This window comes from Microcebus murinus, chromosome 1 (genome assembly GCF_040939455.1).
Source record: "Microcebus murinus isolate Inina chromosome 1, M.murinus_Inina_mat1.0, whole genome shotgun sequence".
NCBI lineage: Eukaryota > Metazoa > Chordata > Mammalia > Primates > Cheirogaleidae > Microcebus > Microcebus murinus.
In genome coordinates, this window is record NC_134104.1 from 140,583,500 (window position 1) to 140,598,647 (window position 15,148).

Consider the following 15,148-nt stretch of genomic DNA (forward strand, 5'->3'; position numbering starts at 1 on the left):
CCTGGGGGGAGGCTCACGTGGGAAGAACTGGGGTTTCTGCCAACAGCAGCCCTGACTCACGGCCATGCGAGGAGCCACCTTGGAAATGGACCCTCCAGCCCCAGTCGAGCCTTCGGATGGTGCGGCCCTGGCCAGCAGCTTGACTGCAAATGCATGAAAGACCCGGATCCAGAATCGCCCAGCCAAACCAGTCCCAAATTCCTGACCCGCAGAAACTGTGAGAATAATAAATGTTTACTGCTGTTTTAAGCTGTAAGTCTTAGGGCAATTTGTTACACGGCAATAGGTATCTAATACACCGCATTGAGTAGCAACCTCTTCACCCCCACAGCTCACTTTATGCCACGTTATCCCATTTCCTTTCTTCCTAATTGCCACCGCTGTCTGAAATCATGGTGTCTTCCCCACTAGCAATGTCCTCTCTAGTGCCCACACACTCAACAGGCCGTCATCAGATACCTCCCCTCTCTGGCACATGCCACACACTGCTGCCATATCTGATTCCGTCACGTCGCTATGTAAAACTTCCCCCTCGTTCTACAAAATCCTCAAGATGACATCCACGCTCCTTGGTAGAGGAGGCCACAAAAGCACCTCTCCAGCTGCATTTTCTGTCATTCCCCTCCTCGCCCTTTCTGGGGTGTTTTCCCTGACACCAGCCAATTCTCTGGACGCCAGCTGGGTATCCAACAATTCAATTCAATTCTGACACTGTCTGCCCGGAGTTAGTGTCAGATTGCACAAATGAAAGGGCTGAGTCCCACAAGACCGCCCCCACTTCCGAGGCCAGTTGCCAAGTTTCAGGCCGTCTGTACTTCTGACCAACCGGCTATAAATTGGAGGTTCCCACACCCCCTTTCTCAGGTTCGATAATTAGCTATGACTCACAGAAATTCAGGAAAATGCCTTCCTTACCTTTACTGATTTATTATACAAATTGGAAAGAGATGCTTAGGGCAAGGTATTTGGGGACAGGCTGCCACGGAGCTTCTGTTTCCTCTCCAGGCAAACCACCCTTCCAGCACCTCCATGTGTTCACCAACCCAGACGCTCTCTGATTCTTGTCCAAGACTTTCTATAGAACTCAATCTCTAGCTCAGGGGTCCTCAAACTTTTTAAACAGAGGGCCAGTTCACGGTCCCTCAGACCGTTGGAGGGCCAGACTATAGTTTAAAAAAAAACTATGAACAAATTCCTATGCACACAGCACATATCTTATTTTGAAGCAAAAAAAACAAATGGGCAAAAACACCTGCATGTGGCCCGCGGGCCATAGTTTGAAGATGCCTGCTCTAGCTCTTCTCTTTCCCCAAGTCAGCTGGTGGAACTGTAAGTTCCAACCTTTTAATCACTTGGTCTTTCTGGTGACCATTCCCTACCTTAAAAGTATCTAGGGGCTTCACCATAAGTCACCTCATTAGCATAACCTCATGTGTGATCGAAAAGGGTTTGTTTTTCTTTTTTGAGACAGGGACTCACTCTGTCGCCTAGACTAGAGTGCAGTGGTATCATTACAGCTCACTGCAATCTCCAACTCCTGGGCTCAAGCGATCTTCCTGCCTCAGTCTCCCAAGGAGTTGGGACTACAGGCATGCGCCACTACACCCGGCGGATTTTTTACATTTGTTTGTAGAGACGAGGGTCTCACTATGTTGCCCAGGCTGGTCTCTTGAACTCCTGGCCTCAAGCAATCCTTCCCCACCTTCAGCCTTCCAAAGCGCTGGGATTATTAGGTATGAGGACCAAAAGGGGCATATAATGAATTTATAACAAAAGATACTCCTACCACTCAGGAAATTCCAAGGGTTCTAGGAGTCTAGAACCAGGACAAAGACCCAATATGTTTCTTATTATTATATCATACACTTGAAAATGTCACTCCTTTTGCACACAATGTTCTACTCCATCAGACCTTTCCCAGCAATCGTAAGTGCTTACAATCTCCTCTCTCCATGGCCCAATTCCAGGATTCATACCTTTCTTCCAGACACCTCTCATGGTCCTCCCAGAGTCTGTCTATACCTCTATCTCCCAAATAGATTAAGAACAAATAATTAACACTACAAGGCTTAAAAAGTCCCATATACTCTATTCAAGAAGGCAAAGAAACATTCGAAAGCAGCAGCATGAATAGTTAAAAGAAGAGAATTTTTCAGCCTTTTAAATTATGGATTCTTTATTCTGTTATTTTTTTTTTTACATCTTGAAGATGGGATCATTTGCCTTTAAAAAGGTAAAATACCTTTCAGTCAGTATTCTATTTTGATTCTTAGCTCCTCAAAGCATCATTTTGGTTGAGGAGAGGTGGACATTATCCTACCTCTCTCTCACCACCATGCTCTGAAACGCATCCAAACCCACAGAGAGAGACTAACGCATGCAGGAAGGCAGTGCAGGATGCTGATAGGAGGATTAACCGCATCCATCTGAGAGGTACACAGCGCAAACGTCACTGCCCTGGCAGAACGCAATGTGTCAGGAATGGCATATGATGACACGTCACGGAAGCACTGGAGGAGAACACTTCCCATCTAAGGGAATTTGTAGTCAGACGAGCGTTCGGCACAGACAAAGCTCTGCTGTGCGTCTCTTGGACAGAGCAAGACATGCCCAGCCACTTCTCGCCGAGATCCCAGGTGATGTTCATACTCGCTGGGCATTGACCAGAAAGCCACAACCGACCAAAGTAAAGCCAGGGTAATCAAGCGATTTTTTGTCTTATCGCATGAATCACTCTTATCATAGTGACCACTCTCTAAATCAAGGCAGTTTCTTTACGGCACATGACTAGCAAAAGCCCAGAGGCCTGGGCCGGGGGCCTTGCGGGGGGCCTCCCCAAGGATGAGGGTGGAGAGGTTGGCGTGCCTGGAGGCGCGGCCTTGGACATGGCCGGGGCTTAGGGCATCATTTGGTCCCCACTCCACGACCACAACCACCTGCTAACACGCTCATTCTCCCAAATGTCAGAACTCAGCATCCCATGGGGGCGTAAGAGCTGTTTTGAGTTAGTTGATCATTCAGGGCCCCCGGAGCTGTCCCAGGACTGTCCTCGGCAGCAGGGACAACCACACACCAGAAAACAGCAGAAACCACATCCGTTCTGTTTCATATGTGGCGCATGCGTATCCTCGGTCCTTTGGACCTGCTCAACCCAGCGTCCACAAATCTCCTGGATGGGCCTTTGTGTGTGTGTGTGTGTGAAGCTTTGAGATGTAATTCATATACCATACAATTCAGCAGTTCTTGGTCTATGACAGAGCTGTGTGACCGCTACAGTGAATTTTAGAATATTTTCATCATCCCAAAAAAGAGACTCTGTACCCTTCCACTCCATCTCCCCCAACGCTCCCCTTTCTCTGCTCTAGGCAACCACAGATCTTCCTGCCGGTATGGATGTGCCTATGCTGGACATTCCATAGAAATGGGGTCACACAATACATGGTCTTTTGTGACTGGCTTCTTTCACCTGGCATCATGTTTTCAAGGCTCTTCCATTCTGTAGCGTGTGTAAGTACCTCATTTCTTTTTATTGCCCAATAACATGCCATTGTATGGAAGTAGTGACTTTTGTTTATCCATTCATCAGGTAACAGACATTTGGGTTTTTTCTACCTTCTGGTAATTATGAATAATGCTGCTATGAACATGTGTGTATAGGTTTTTGAGTGAACCTGTGGTTTGATGGGTTTTTTTGGGGGGTGGGTGGGGTTTGAACCCTCTGACACATTCACAAATACTGTGTGTATATGTACTTTTCAAACATGACGATGTAGAGTATTCATCAGACCAAGCAGGTACAGCCCCTGCCTAGGTAGTCAGCACAGGCTCCTCGCTGGCCACCCCGTACAATGCTGCCTGCCTTTTCCCTGGCCCTTCAAGACACGCTTGGGGCTTAGCTACCTGTTCCACCATGTACGTCTATACTTCATACAAGTCACGTAGCACTCAGCTGAGGTCACCTCAGCTGCTCATTTGCAAACTGGAGATAAAGACACAACATCCTATCACATGTGCCTCTTCTGACAATTAAGGAGATAGTGTCTATAAAGTGTCGAGCAGAACGCCTGGGTCAGTAACTCTTCCATGTGCTACCTTTACGACTTGGCCAAGGTAAACTGCCTCTGACCTCCAAAATGTCCCATGCTTTGTCATTTTTGCCCTTTGCTCCTACTACAGAAGAAGGGGAGAACAAGAGAGGGCAAGGGAACGTGCTTGCTAGCTAAAGGGGGACGGTCCAGGGAGGGCTTTACTCTGTTTTTTTAGGTCCTGGAGCCCCTCGTGAATCACTGTTGGGCTGCAAAATGGCAGTTGACAGATAGAAAGGCTGATGAAATGCAGGTGGAGGAAATATGAGAACAGGATCTTGGTTCAGAGGAAGAAGGTGGGGAGGGGATTCGGAGCTCAGAGGTCCTCCTAGAGGCCACTGGGCAGGAAGTGAGGGTGAGGCAGAGAAATCAGTGTGACAGGAAGCTGAGGGAACAGAGGAGCTGCACCTGAGAGCAGCAGGAGGCTGAGGTCCTCAGGGGGCGGGGTGGGGAGAGAGGATGGGCTCAGGAGGGTGGTGGAGGCTGGGAGGGCCAGTGGGGGAGGGCAGCAGAGAGAGGGACCAGGGAGTGCAAGCCCGAGGGCTCTGGCGGCGGGAGGCAGGGAGGGAGTCCCGCCATGAGCAGTGCACTGGAGAGGTCGTCCAGCCCAGCTCAGGGACGGGTGAGCCAGCAGAAGACCCATGGTGGACCCCTTCAGAATGGAAGATGAGCGAGGGAGGCAGTGGAAGGACAAGGGGGCACGTGGATTGATGGCTCTTATAAAAAGGACAGTGGAGACCACTAGGATGGAAAGAGGAGGAACTGAGGCTTTAATGGCAGAGAGCTTCAGGTCATTAATACGATCTAAGAGCACGCTTGGTAGGTGTGACAGTTGCGGGGTAGAAACATGTGGCCAGAGAAAAGAGATTCAAGCTGAAAATCCCAGAGGGATGATCACCAAGATGTACCAACAGCCCCCAAAGCAACCCCGTACCCATTGACGGTCGCTCTCCATTCCCACTCTCAGCCCCAAGCAAGCAGCAAGCTTTCTGTTTGTATAGATTTGCCTTTTCTAAGTATTTCATACAAATGGAGTTAGACTATGTGTCCTTTTATGCCGGGCTGCTTGTACTTGGCATAATGCTTTTCAAATGCATGTGTGTTGTGGGACGTGTTAGTACTCTGTTTCTTTTTACTGCTGATAGTGTTCCATTCATGCATATGCCACCTGACATCCATTCATCACCTGATGGACATTTGGCTTATTTCCAGTTGTGGTTATTATGAATAATACCACTATAAATAATACTGCATATTGGAATATGAGTCTTCCTGTGAACATATGTTCTCCTTTCTCTTGGGTATATACCTAGTAGTATGGCTGGGTCCTTTGGTAATTCTATATTTAAGAATTGAATGGTGCATCCCTGTAGTCCCAGCTACTCGGGAGGCTGAGGCAGGAGGATCGCTTGAGCCCAGGAGTTTGAGGTTGCTGTGAGCTAGGGTGATGCCATGGCACTCACTCTAGCCAGGGCAACAAAAGTGAGCCTCTGTCTCAAAAAAAAAAAAAAAAAGAATTGAAGAAATTGCCAAACTATGTTTCAAAATGTTGGTACCGGCTGGGCACGGTGGCTCACGCCTGTAATCCTAGCACTCTGGGAGGCCGAGGCGGGTGGATGGCTTGAGGTCAGGAGTTCAAAACCAGCCTGAACAAGAGCAAGACCCCGTCTCTACTATAAATAGAAAGAAATTAATTGGCCAACTAAAAATATATAGAAAAAAATTGGCTGGGCATGGTGGCACATGCCTGTAGTCCCAGCTACTCAGGAGGCTGAGGCAGTGGGATTGCCTGAGCCCAAGAGTTTGAGGTTGCTGTGAGCTAGGCTGACGCCATGGCACTCACTCTAGCCTGGGCAACAAAGCGAAACTCTGTCTCAAAAAAAAAATGTTGGTACCATCTTTTACATTCCTACCAGCAAGGCAGGAGGATTCCCTTTGCTCCACATCCTTGCCAACATGTGTCACTGTCCCTCTTATCATTATAGCCATTCTAGTGGGTGTGAGGTAGTATTTCATTGTGGTTTTGACTTGCATTTCCATAATGATTAATTATGTCGAGCATTAAGCATCTTTTTGCGTACTTATTAGCCATTTGTATACTTTCTTTGGCAAAATGCCTATTCAGGTCCTTTGCCCATTTTTGGATTGGGTTGTTTGTATATTACTGAGTTGTAAGAATCCTTTACATATTATAGATACAAGTCTTTTGTTGGATATATGACTTGAAAATTATTTTCTCCCACTCTATGGCTTGGATTTTCATTTTTTAAATAATGTCTTTTAAAGAGCAAATTGTTATTTATTTATTTATTTATTTATTTTGAGACAGGGTCTCCTTCTGCCACCTGAGTTACAGTGCAGTGGCATCATCATAGCTCACTGCAACCTCAAACTCCTGAGCTCAAGCGATCCTCCTACCTCAGCCTCCTGAGAAGCTGGCACTACAGATGCACACCACCATACCCAGCTAATTTTTCTATTTTTTGTAGAGATAAGGTCTTGCTCTTGCTCAGGCTGGTCTTGAACTCCTGGCCTCAAGGGATCCTCTCACCTCAGTCTCCCAAAATGGTAGGATTATAGGATTATAGATGTGAGCCACTGGTTTATATTTCAACTCAGCCAGTGAGAGATGATGGAGAATTAGGAGGATGAGGTTTGAAATTAGACAGCGTGGGTTCATCTGATCTGTACCACTTGATATCTGTGTGACCTTGGCAAAATTTTAAGGCGGCTTTTTTTTTTTTTTGAGATGGGGTCACTTTTTTTATTTTTTTGTCACCTGTGCTAGAGTGCAGTGGTATCACCATAGATCACTGCAACCTCCAACTCCTGGACTCAAACAATCCTCCTGCCTCAGCCTCCCAAGTAGCTGGGACTACAGGCATGCTTCTCCACGCCTGGCCTTAACAGGTATTTTTGATTCTTTCCCAGACACTAACAACCAGATGTTTGAAGCCTCAATTCAAACCCTTCCCATGAAGTCACATACCTTGGTCCATCCAGGAAACTGGATAAAGGTGTCTTGGGGCAAGTCTGGGATCCCACTGAAAATGGAGAAGTTCCCCGCATAGAAGGTCGGGAGCCTGTAGCTGGATGAGCTGTGGGATTCACTCTGGCAGCTGCCTTCCTGGCCACCGCAGCTCCCCAGGTGTGTCTGCACTGCATCCTCGGTGTCCAGTGGGAAGATCGTCCAGCCCGTGAGGATGTTGGAGTTGAGGGTCAGGTTAGAAACCAAGCCCTGGAAAGGAGAAACGGCACAATGAGCTGGGGAGGGAAGGGAAAAGGCTTCTCAAGTCTCTGCGTCCCAGCCCTCAATTCCTGGGAAAAGCAAACCAGGATACTAAACACCAACAGGAGACGAGACTCAAACTACGTGTATGTCGAAGTAACAGGGGTCTAGTTTGAGGCAGAATCACAACTCCTTGGGAAGAGATTTATTTCCCAAACCACAGCTTTCTCTCTCCGTTGGATGTCTCCATAAAAGGGGCAGAGTTCCTACTTCTACAGGAAGGGGCTGAGCTGTCCCAGCGTCTGACCTCAGACGCCCCAGCCTTCAGCGTTGGGTGCAGAGAGAGCCATTGGTAGAATGGAAGAAATGATGGACTCTGAGGAACGGGACAAGTGAGTGTGATATTCACCCCACTGTACAGGGCAGGAGGAGGGATGGGTACAGCTGGGAGCGAGCCCTGACCCCGTAGCACCTCAGCAGTCCTCAAGGGGACGATCAACCCGAGCCCGCTCACCTGCTGTGAGGACCCAATGCGCTAACAGCAATGAGCAACTCTGATATCTGTGAAAGGACATGAAGGGTGAGGAAGGTGATGGCAAACCTCACACTTGTACTGGGAAGTTGCTCTATTTGTTCCGAGGGAGCCAGGGGCGGGGGTGTCCGTGGCAGCAGCCACAGCCTGGCAGCCTATGCACAGGGCTCACCTAACTTCCCCTTGCCAGGCTCGCATGTGGGCAGCTTCTCCCCTCCCAGCGGGGCCTGGCTGGATCCCAAGTCTCAACTGCCCATTTAGTAATTCGATAAACATTAAGTAGGCAGCTGTGTGCCAGGCTCTTTGCCAGGCACTGGGGACCTAGAGACTACACGACCGAGTCCTGATCACAGGGCAGCAGGGCCTGTGAGAGCCGGGCAGGAAGGCCACTCATTACAGGCTGAGCACAGGGGTTTCCGAGAGAGACATTTACACTGGAGGCAGAGGCGGCCGGCACACAGCTGTTCCCTGTGTGTAACTGCCTTGCTTCCGAGCTGCTGCCAAGAGAGAGGGTCAGGAAGGAGCCCCAGACCCCTGCCCTAGACTGGGTGGTGCCATAGTTCCCTCGATGAGGTCTTCTGTCCTCAGAAAGATGGTGAGCTACCCGGGGGATAGCCTGTATCTCAACATCTCTGCATTCCCTGAAGCACCTTGTAGAGCATCTAACACAAGAGTGTGAGCTTAACACATGTCTGGTGAGTGATGCTCTAAAAATATTTGCTAGAAAAACATGTTTGGACTAGACACCTGGGCAAAAGGTAACCAACAGAGGTGGGAGGGAGTATACTAAGGGAAAAGGCTTTCTACAATGCAAGAGTTTCTTAGGGACTGACCCGTCTAAACCCACAGCACAGGGCAGACCGAATGTTTTTTTTTTCTTTTTATTGAGACAGAGTCTCACTTTGTTGCCCAGGCTAGAGTGAGTGCCGTGGCATTAGCCTAGCTCACAGCAACCTCAAATTCCTGGGCTCAAGCAATCCTCCTGCCTCAGCCTCCCGAGTAGATGGGACTACAGGCATGTGCCACCATGCCTGGCTAATTTTTTTTCTATATATATTAGTTGGCCAATTAATTTCTTTCTATTTATAGTAGAGATGGGGTCTTGCTCTTGTCAGGCTGGTTTCGAACTCCTGACCTCGAGCAATCTGCCCACCTCAGCCTCCCAGAGTGCTAGGATTACAGGCGTGAGCCACCGGCGCCTGGGTGAGACCGAATGTTAGCCTGGCTTTGTTGGCAAGAGAGCCTTCGGAGGACCCGGTGGGATTTTTAAGCAGAGGAAGAGCACTGTGGAGTGGCTTCCTCCTTCCGTTTCTTTCTACAGAATGAGCAAACTCAAACACAAGGGAAAGGTTCTGTTTTGCAAAGCTTAACTTTCTCATCACCTGGGGAGGAAAACAGTGCTTCAAAATAACTCAACTTCTAGGTTGCAAGACAAATCAGATAGGTTCACTCTTCAAACCTTTTGTGTGCTTTTACAAATTGCCTCTCTGATATGCTAACTGGCTTGACTGTGATGATCACTTCACACTGTATACCTGTATCAAAACATTAAGTTGCATACCCTAAATAGAAAAAGTAACTTAAAAAAACTGCTTCTATGTTAATGGAGTGGAAGGAAAGAATGTATGTGTGAGAGTTTGTAAACGGATAATATGAAAACTTCCCCAGACTGCGTAGGCATAGCCTTGCCAACTCTTGAACCTCAGTCCTAACAGTGCAGCCCCTCTCCTACCTTAAAATCATTGATATGTTTGCCGTAGTTCACACGTCCCATGTTCTCCACCAGAAGGTCCAGAGTGGCCCCAGCCTTCCCCATTATGTTCAGAGTGGTCACGCTGTTTCGCTCAAGGACTCCCTGGGGGACCTGTGAAGTCAAGGCCAAATGAGAACAGAATTAAGAGCAAGAAGATCAGCAGGGGGGAAAGGCAGCCTGCTATTCACTCAGCACTCCTTTCCCTGCCTTGCAGTGTCCGACTTGGTTAAGAAATGCTTTGATGGCTCCTTAGCCCAAGTCCCTGGCCAGGTTCCCCTAGCCGCTGCTTCCTAACTAGGAAAATTGCCAGACACCGCTCAGAGCATGGGAAGGTCTAGGCTGGTTTCCTTCGCCCTGAAATGTTTTGCTGTCCATCTTTTTTTTTTTTTTTTTTTTTACATAGAACTGTGGTTCAGAAGGAACTGTGCATCTATCTTTAATGGGAAAAGGCAAAATTCCAGGGGAGGATTCCTAGCAAATGGATTGCATTGCGTTCTCACAGTGCAAGTCAGTCATAAAAAAATAGCTTCTAAACAACATGGAGAGCTGAGACAAAATCAGATAAATGAGATAAAATCAGAGAGTTAGGTGGAGTATTCTCACCTCAAAAATACTTGATATGATGCATTAACCATGAAAATTATATAATAGAATGAGGAGCAACAGCAGGTATTTTATCAGCAAAATAGTTCTATTTTTTTTTTTTTTTTAAGACAGAGTCTTGCTCTGTCACCTAGACTAGAGTGCTGTGGCATCTGCCTGGCTCACTGCAACGACAAACTCCTGGGCTCAAGTGATCCTCCTGTCTCAGCCTCCAAAGTAGCTGTGACTACAGGCAAGAGTCACCATACCTGGCTAATTTTTTCTATTTTTAGTAGAGATGGGGTCTCTCTCTTGCTCAGGCTGGTCTCAAACTCCGGACCTCAAGTGATCTTCCCGCCTCAGCCTCTCAGAGTGCTAGGATTACAGGTGTGAGCCACTGTGCCTGGCCAATATTTCTAATTTTTTAAAACTTTAGATTTTTAAGATTGATGTTACACTGACCATAATTCCCTAGGACAACTCTCAAATTGGAAGCCAAGAAACAATCACCATTGCTGTAATGTCTTAATGTCTTAGAAACTTGCTTCCACTGAAATGAAAGCTGCTGATAACAAGAGAATAGAAATGTTTGAATCTTAGATTTTCTAAACAAATTTCCTTGGTTCAGACAATCTTTTTAATGTGTTCTTTCCTATGACTGTTGCAGTGAGAGGAGTGGAAATCCTAAAACGCAACTGCACTTTGTTATGAAACACAGTTCTTTGTGCATTTTAGTAATGATTGTCATAAGCCATCTTTCAGACTATAATTTCTCATGCGGAATAAAGGCACAAAGCTCAATCCACTTAGATTAGTGGCGTACACAAAACCGAACGGGAAATGTCCTTTGCTCAAGGAGCGAAGAATGCCTGGGAACATGCTGTGGTCAGTCACAGAAGGATGGCCTTGTCTTCCGAGAGGGTGGGGCCTCGAGCACAGCCCTGGGGGGTTAAGATGGGGGTGGGGTGCATTCTGGGCCGATGGTGCATTTTTAAGGCCACATAGTAAGTGGGGGGCACAGCTCAGGGACATCAAGAAGAGAGGTGGAGCCTGAGGTTGAAGAGGTGAGCAAAGGCCTCAAATGCCAAGCTAACGAGTACAGACTACTCATTTCCCCCTTGGGGCAAAAATGCACACAGTTCAGAGAAGATGCTCACCCCATCCACGGAGACATAGGCCCGGTCATGGACTCCATCCAGGGGTGAAGAGAGAGGCGTTGGGCTGCTGCAATTTTGAGGAAGCGTTGTTCGGTACAGCACAAACCCAAAATACTGGTTAGAAAAAGATTTAAGAAAAATGTATCACTCTTGCTGTTCGTTTAAAGAGAAACTTGCTTACCCTCGATCTGTATAAAGGTGACATTTTAAAAAACCATAAAATGAAAAGCCTCCCCTGCCCCTCCAGGAAAATTGAATCTGAAAAAGGAAAAGAAAAAATTCAATCTTAAATTTTTAGATCATAGAATAACTATCGTCATAATGAAATGCAATGAACCCCGAAGAGTGTCTTATCAAGCAATCTTTTCCCACAAGAAGACACTGGACCCAGGATAGATTAAGTCATTTGCCCAGGGTCACCCAGGTGATTATATGTATCAAAAGTTGTGGATGTTACCTCTAAAAACAAAACCAAAAAAAACCACCACTGCCACCACCAAAAACAAAACAAAACAAAACAAAAGACAAAAAAAAAAAACAAGAAACAAAAAACAAACCATAAGATGAACAAACATCAACAAAGCCAAGAGATGAAGTTCTCTGCTCAGTAAAACATACTGCAGGTTCTTGGGCTAAATCTGCTCTGACATACAAAACAAAGAGTCCATTAGCCGGGCATGGTGGCACATGCCTGTAGTCCCAGCTACTTGGGAGGCTGAGGTGGGAGGATCGCTTGAGCCCCGGAGTTTGAGTCCTGCCTGGGCAACATAGCGAGTCCCCATCTCTAAAAAAAAAAAAAAAAATTTTTTTAAATGGAAAGAGTCTATCAGAACTGTTTAAAGTAGAGGAACAGGAGAAAAAAAGACAGTTGAGAAACTAGAGTATAACCTGTCCCTAATCAGAAAATATTTTTTTAGATGCTGACATCCCTCGTCTAAAACAAAAGCCTCGAACAATCTGCCCCAGCAGTCATACCACCCACAGAACTAGTAATCAACTCCGCCTATTTACTTCCTGTTGTGGACATTAGTGAGAGTGAGCTGGGACAAAATCCTGGATTTTTTTCTCTGTTCCATGCTGGATTTCTATCTGAATTCTCTTCTAAGAGTCCTCTTCTCAGGAGAGACTTAGGAACAGTTTCAGATCAAAGAAGACTAGAGAGACGATATAACTAAATCAATGTGTGATCATGTATTGGAAACTGGATTGAAAAAAAAAATTAAGCTATAAAGGATATTACTGGAAGAACTAGGGACACTTGAATATAGAATGTATATTAAATAATAGGATTGTCTCAACATTAAATTTCTTAAGTATGATCATTGTCTTGTGGTTATGTGAGATAATGTCCTTTTTCTTAAAAGACAGGTGTTGCAATATTTAGGGGTTATATGTCATGGTGTTGACAACTAACTCAAATGGTTAAAGAAAGAAAAGCAGTTGACTACACACACACACACACACACACACACACAGAAAAATAAAGCAAGTGAAGCAACTGTTAACTAGTGAACTTAGGCGATAAGTAGATTGGTGTTTGTTGTACTATTCTTGCAACGTTTTTTATATTTGAAATTTTTCAAAATAAAAAGTTGGGAAAAACTTTTAAAATAAAGATGGGGCACTGCTTAGAGATCAAAACTACATAGATATACAGACTCTAGAAAAAAAAAGTGCTCTGTTCTCTTCAAAAGCAGGAAAAAGAATCTCAAATAACCTAGCCTACCAAGAACATAATCCCTATACCTGCGGTGCCCAACCGCCTGGCTGCAGGCGGGTACCAGTTGGTGGCCTGTTAGGAACCAGGCCATGCGGCAGGAGGTGAGCGGTGAGCAGGAGAGCGAGGCTTCATCTGTATTTACAGCTGCTCCCCATTGCTCACATCACCGCCTGAGCTCCACCTCCTGCGAGATCAGCGGTGGCATTAGATTCTGCATTGTGGTGAGCTATGTGATTATTTCACCATATGTTACAATGTAATAATAATAGAAATAAAGTGCACAATAAATGCAATGAGGTTGAATCATCCCCAAACCTTTCCTCCTCCGCCCCCTAACCCCACCGATCCATGGAAAAATTGTCTTCCATGAAACCCATCCCTGGTGCCAAAAAGGTTGGGGACTGCTGCCCTGTACCACTGAGCTAACTAGGAAGGGACAAATAATTAAACTGTGTCTTATTGGAGTATTCAAATAGTGATTTTCCACAGATGCCTAATATTTAATAATAAAGATTAATTAGGGCAGTCAGTGCACTCGACTTATAACTTGTACAGAACTACGCCGAAGCAGGTTGAGCTACTTCCTGTGTGAGTGACAAGAAATGGGGGGGGGGCACAGGAGAGACCAGCCCACCGTGCAGCACTAGAAACCTCACGTATTACCTGGGGTCTGATTCATCCGCTTACCATGCGGCCCTTTCACTCTGAGCAGGTGCTGCAAGGCAGGCCAGAAAGCACAAATTTTGCAAGCAGAGAAAAGGTGAAGCGTTACCTTTGAGGGCCTACCTGTTTCACCTGGATAAATGTCAAGGGATAAAGGCTTTTTACGGGCCCAGAGGGACACAGAATGTCCAGAGCTTCCCCCACCGCCTTTAACTGAAAAGAAACAAAAGTAGCGTTCACTCTCTGCCACCCCTCACTGGTGAGCAGAGAGGGACTGTCATTTGCAAGTCATCAAAGACATTAGTGGAAACCCTTAAGTAGACCTAAACTGCTCACATTTCACTCACTGCTGCTTCCCAGTCACCTTCAGGCCTCTCCATCCACTCCCTAACTCTTTTTTTTTTTTTTTTTTTTTTTGAGACAGAGTCTCACTCTGCTGCCTGGGCTAGAGTGCCTGGCATCAGCCTAGCTCACAGCCTCTGAGCCTTGGTTTTCACTCATTTTAGGCGCCTTTACAGATCTTGAGCAGGCTGTATTTTTATTTCTGAATAGGTGTGTTGGACACGTTTTTGAAGACTACTATCATTTGTATCTTTCCTCAAGAGTTAGGGAGTGTGCCCGGTGTGGTGGCTCAAGCCTGTAATCCTAGCACTAAGGGAGGCGGAGGCGGGAGGATTGCTCAAGGTCAGGAGTTCAAAACCAGCCTGAGCAAGAGCGAGACCCCTGTCTCTACTAAAAATGGAAAGAAATTAGCTGGACAACTAAGAATATACAGAAAAAATTAGCTGGGCATGGTGGTGCATGCCTGTGTAGTCCCAGCTACTTGGGAGGCTGAGGCAAGAGATTGCTTGAGTCTAGGAGTTTGAGGTTGCTGTGAGCTAGGCTGACGCCACGGCACTCTAGCCTGGACAACAGAGTGAGACGACACTGTCTCAAAAAAAACCAAAAAACTTATTATATTAAATCCAAAGGATTGTGTATTCTTGCAACCCAGGATACTTATTCTGATGTGATAATAACAACAGCTATCAGTCATTGCCTGTCTACATACTCTAGTTGAGACAGAGCATTTACATACACTACCTCATTTTTTTCTTTTTTTGAGACAGGGTCTCGTGCTGTTGTCCAGGCTAGAGTGCAGTGGCATCAGCCTAGCTCACAGCAACCTCAAACTCCTGGGCTCAAACTCCTGCCTCAGCCTCTGGGGTAGCTGGTACTACAGGCATGCACCACCACGCACAGCTAGGTTTTCTATTTTTTGTAGAGATGGGGGTCTCGCTCTTTTTCAGGCTGGTCTCGAACTCCTGAGCTCACGTGATCCTCCTGCCTCGGACTTCCAGAGTGCTAGGATTACAGGCGTGAGCCACCGCGCCCAGCCTGCACCACCTCACTGAATACTCACAACTACCCAGTCACCTTTGAGGTGA

General features: G+C 46.5%; 1 protein-coding gene across 1 annotated transcript in view; it reads right to left on the reverse strand.

The window, feature by feature from the left end:
* GLB1 (galactosidase beta 1) overlaps positions 1-15,148 on the reverse strand; it is a 100,051-nt gene that overhangs the window by 14,246 nt on the left and 70,657 nt on the right. The window contains exons 12-15 of the mRNA XM_076006008.1: positions 13,845-13,934; positions 11,339-11,452; positions 9,579-9,710; positions 7,075-7,323 (exon numbers count right to left, since the gene is read on the reverse strand). Coding sequence (XP_075862123.1) covers positions 7,075-7,323; positions 9,579-9,710; positions 11,339-11,452; positions 13,845-13,934 — 585 coding nt within the window. The remainder of the gene's footprint in view (positions 1-7,074; positions 7,324-9,578; positions 9,711-11,338; positions 11,453-13,844; positions 13,935-15,148) is intronic.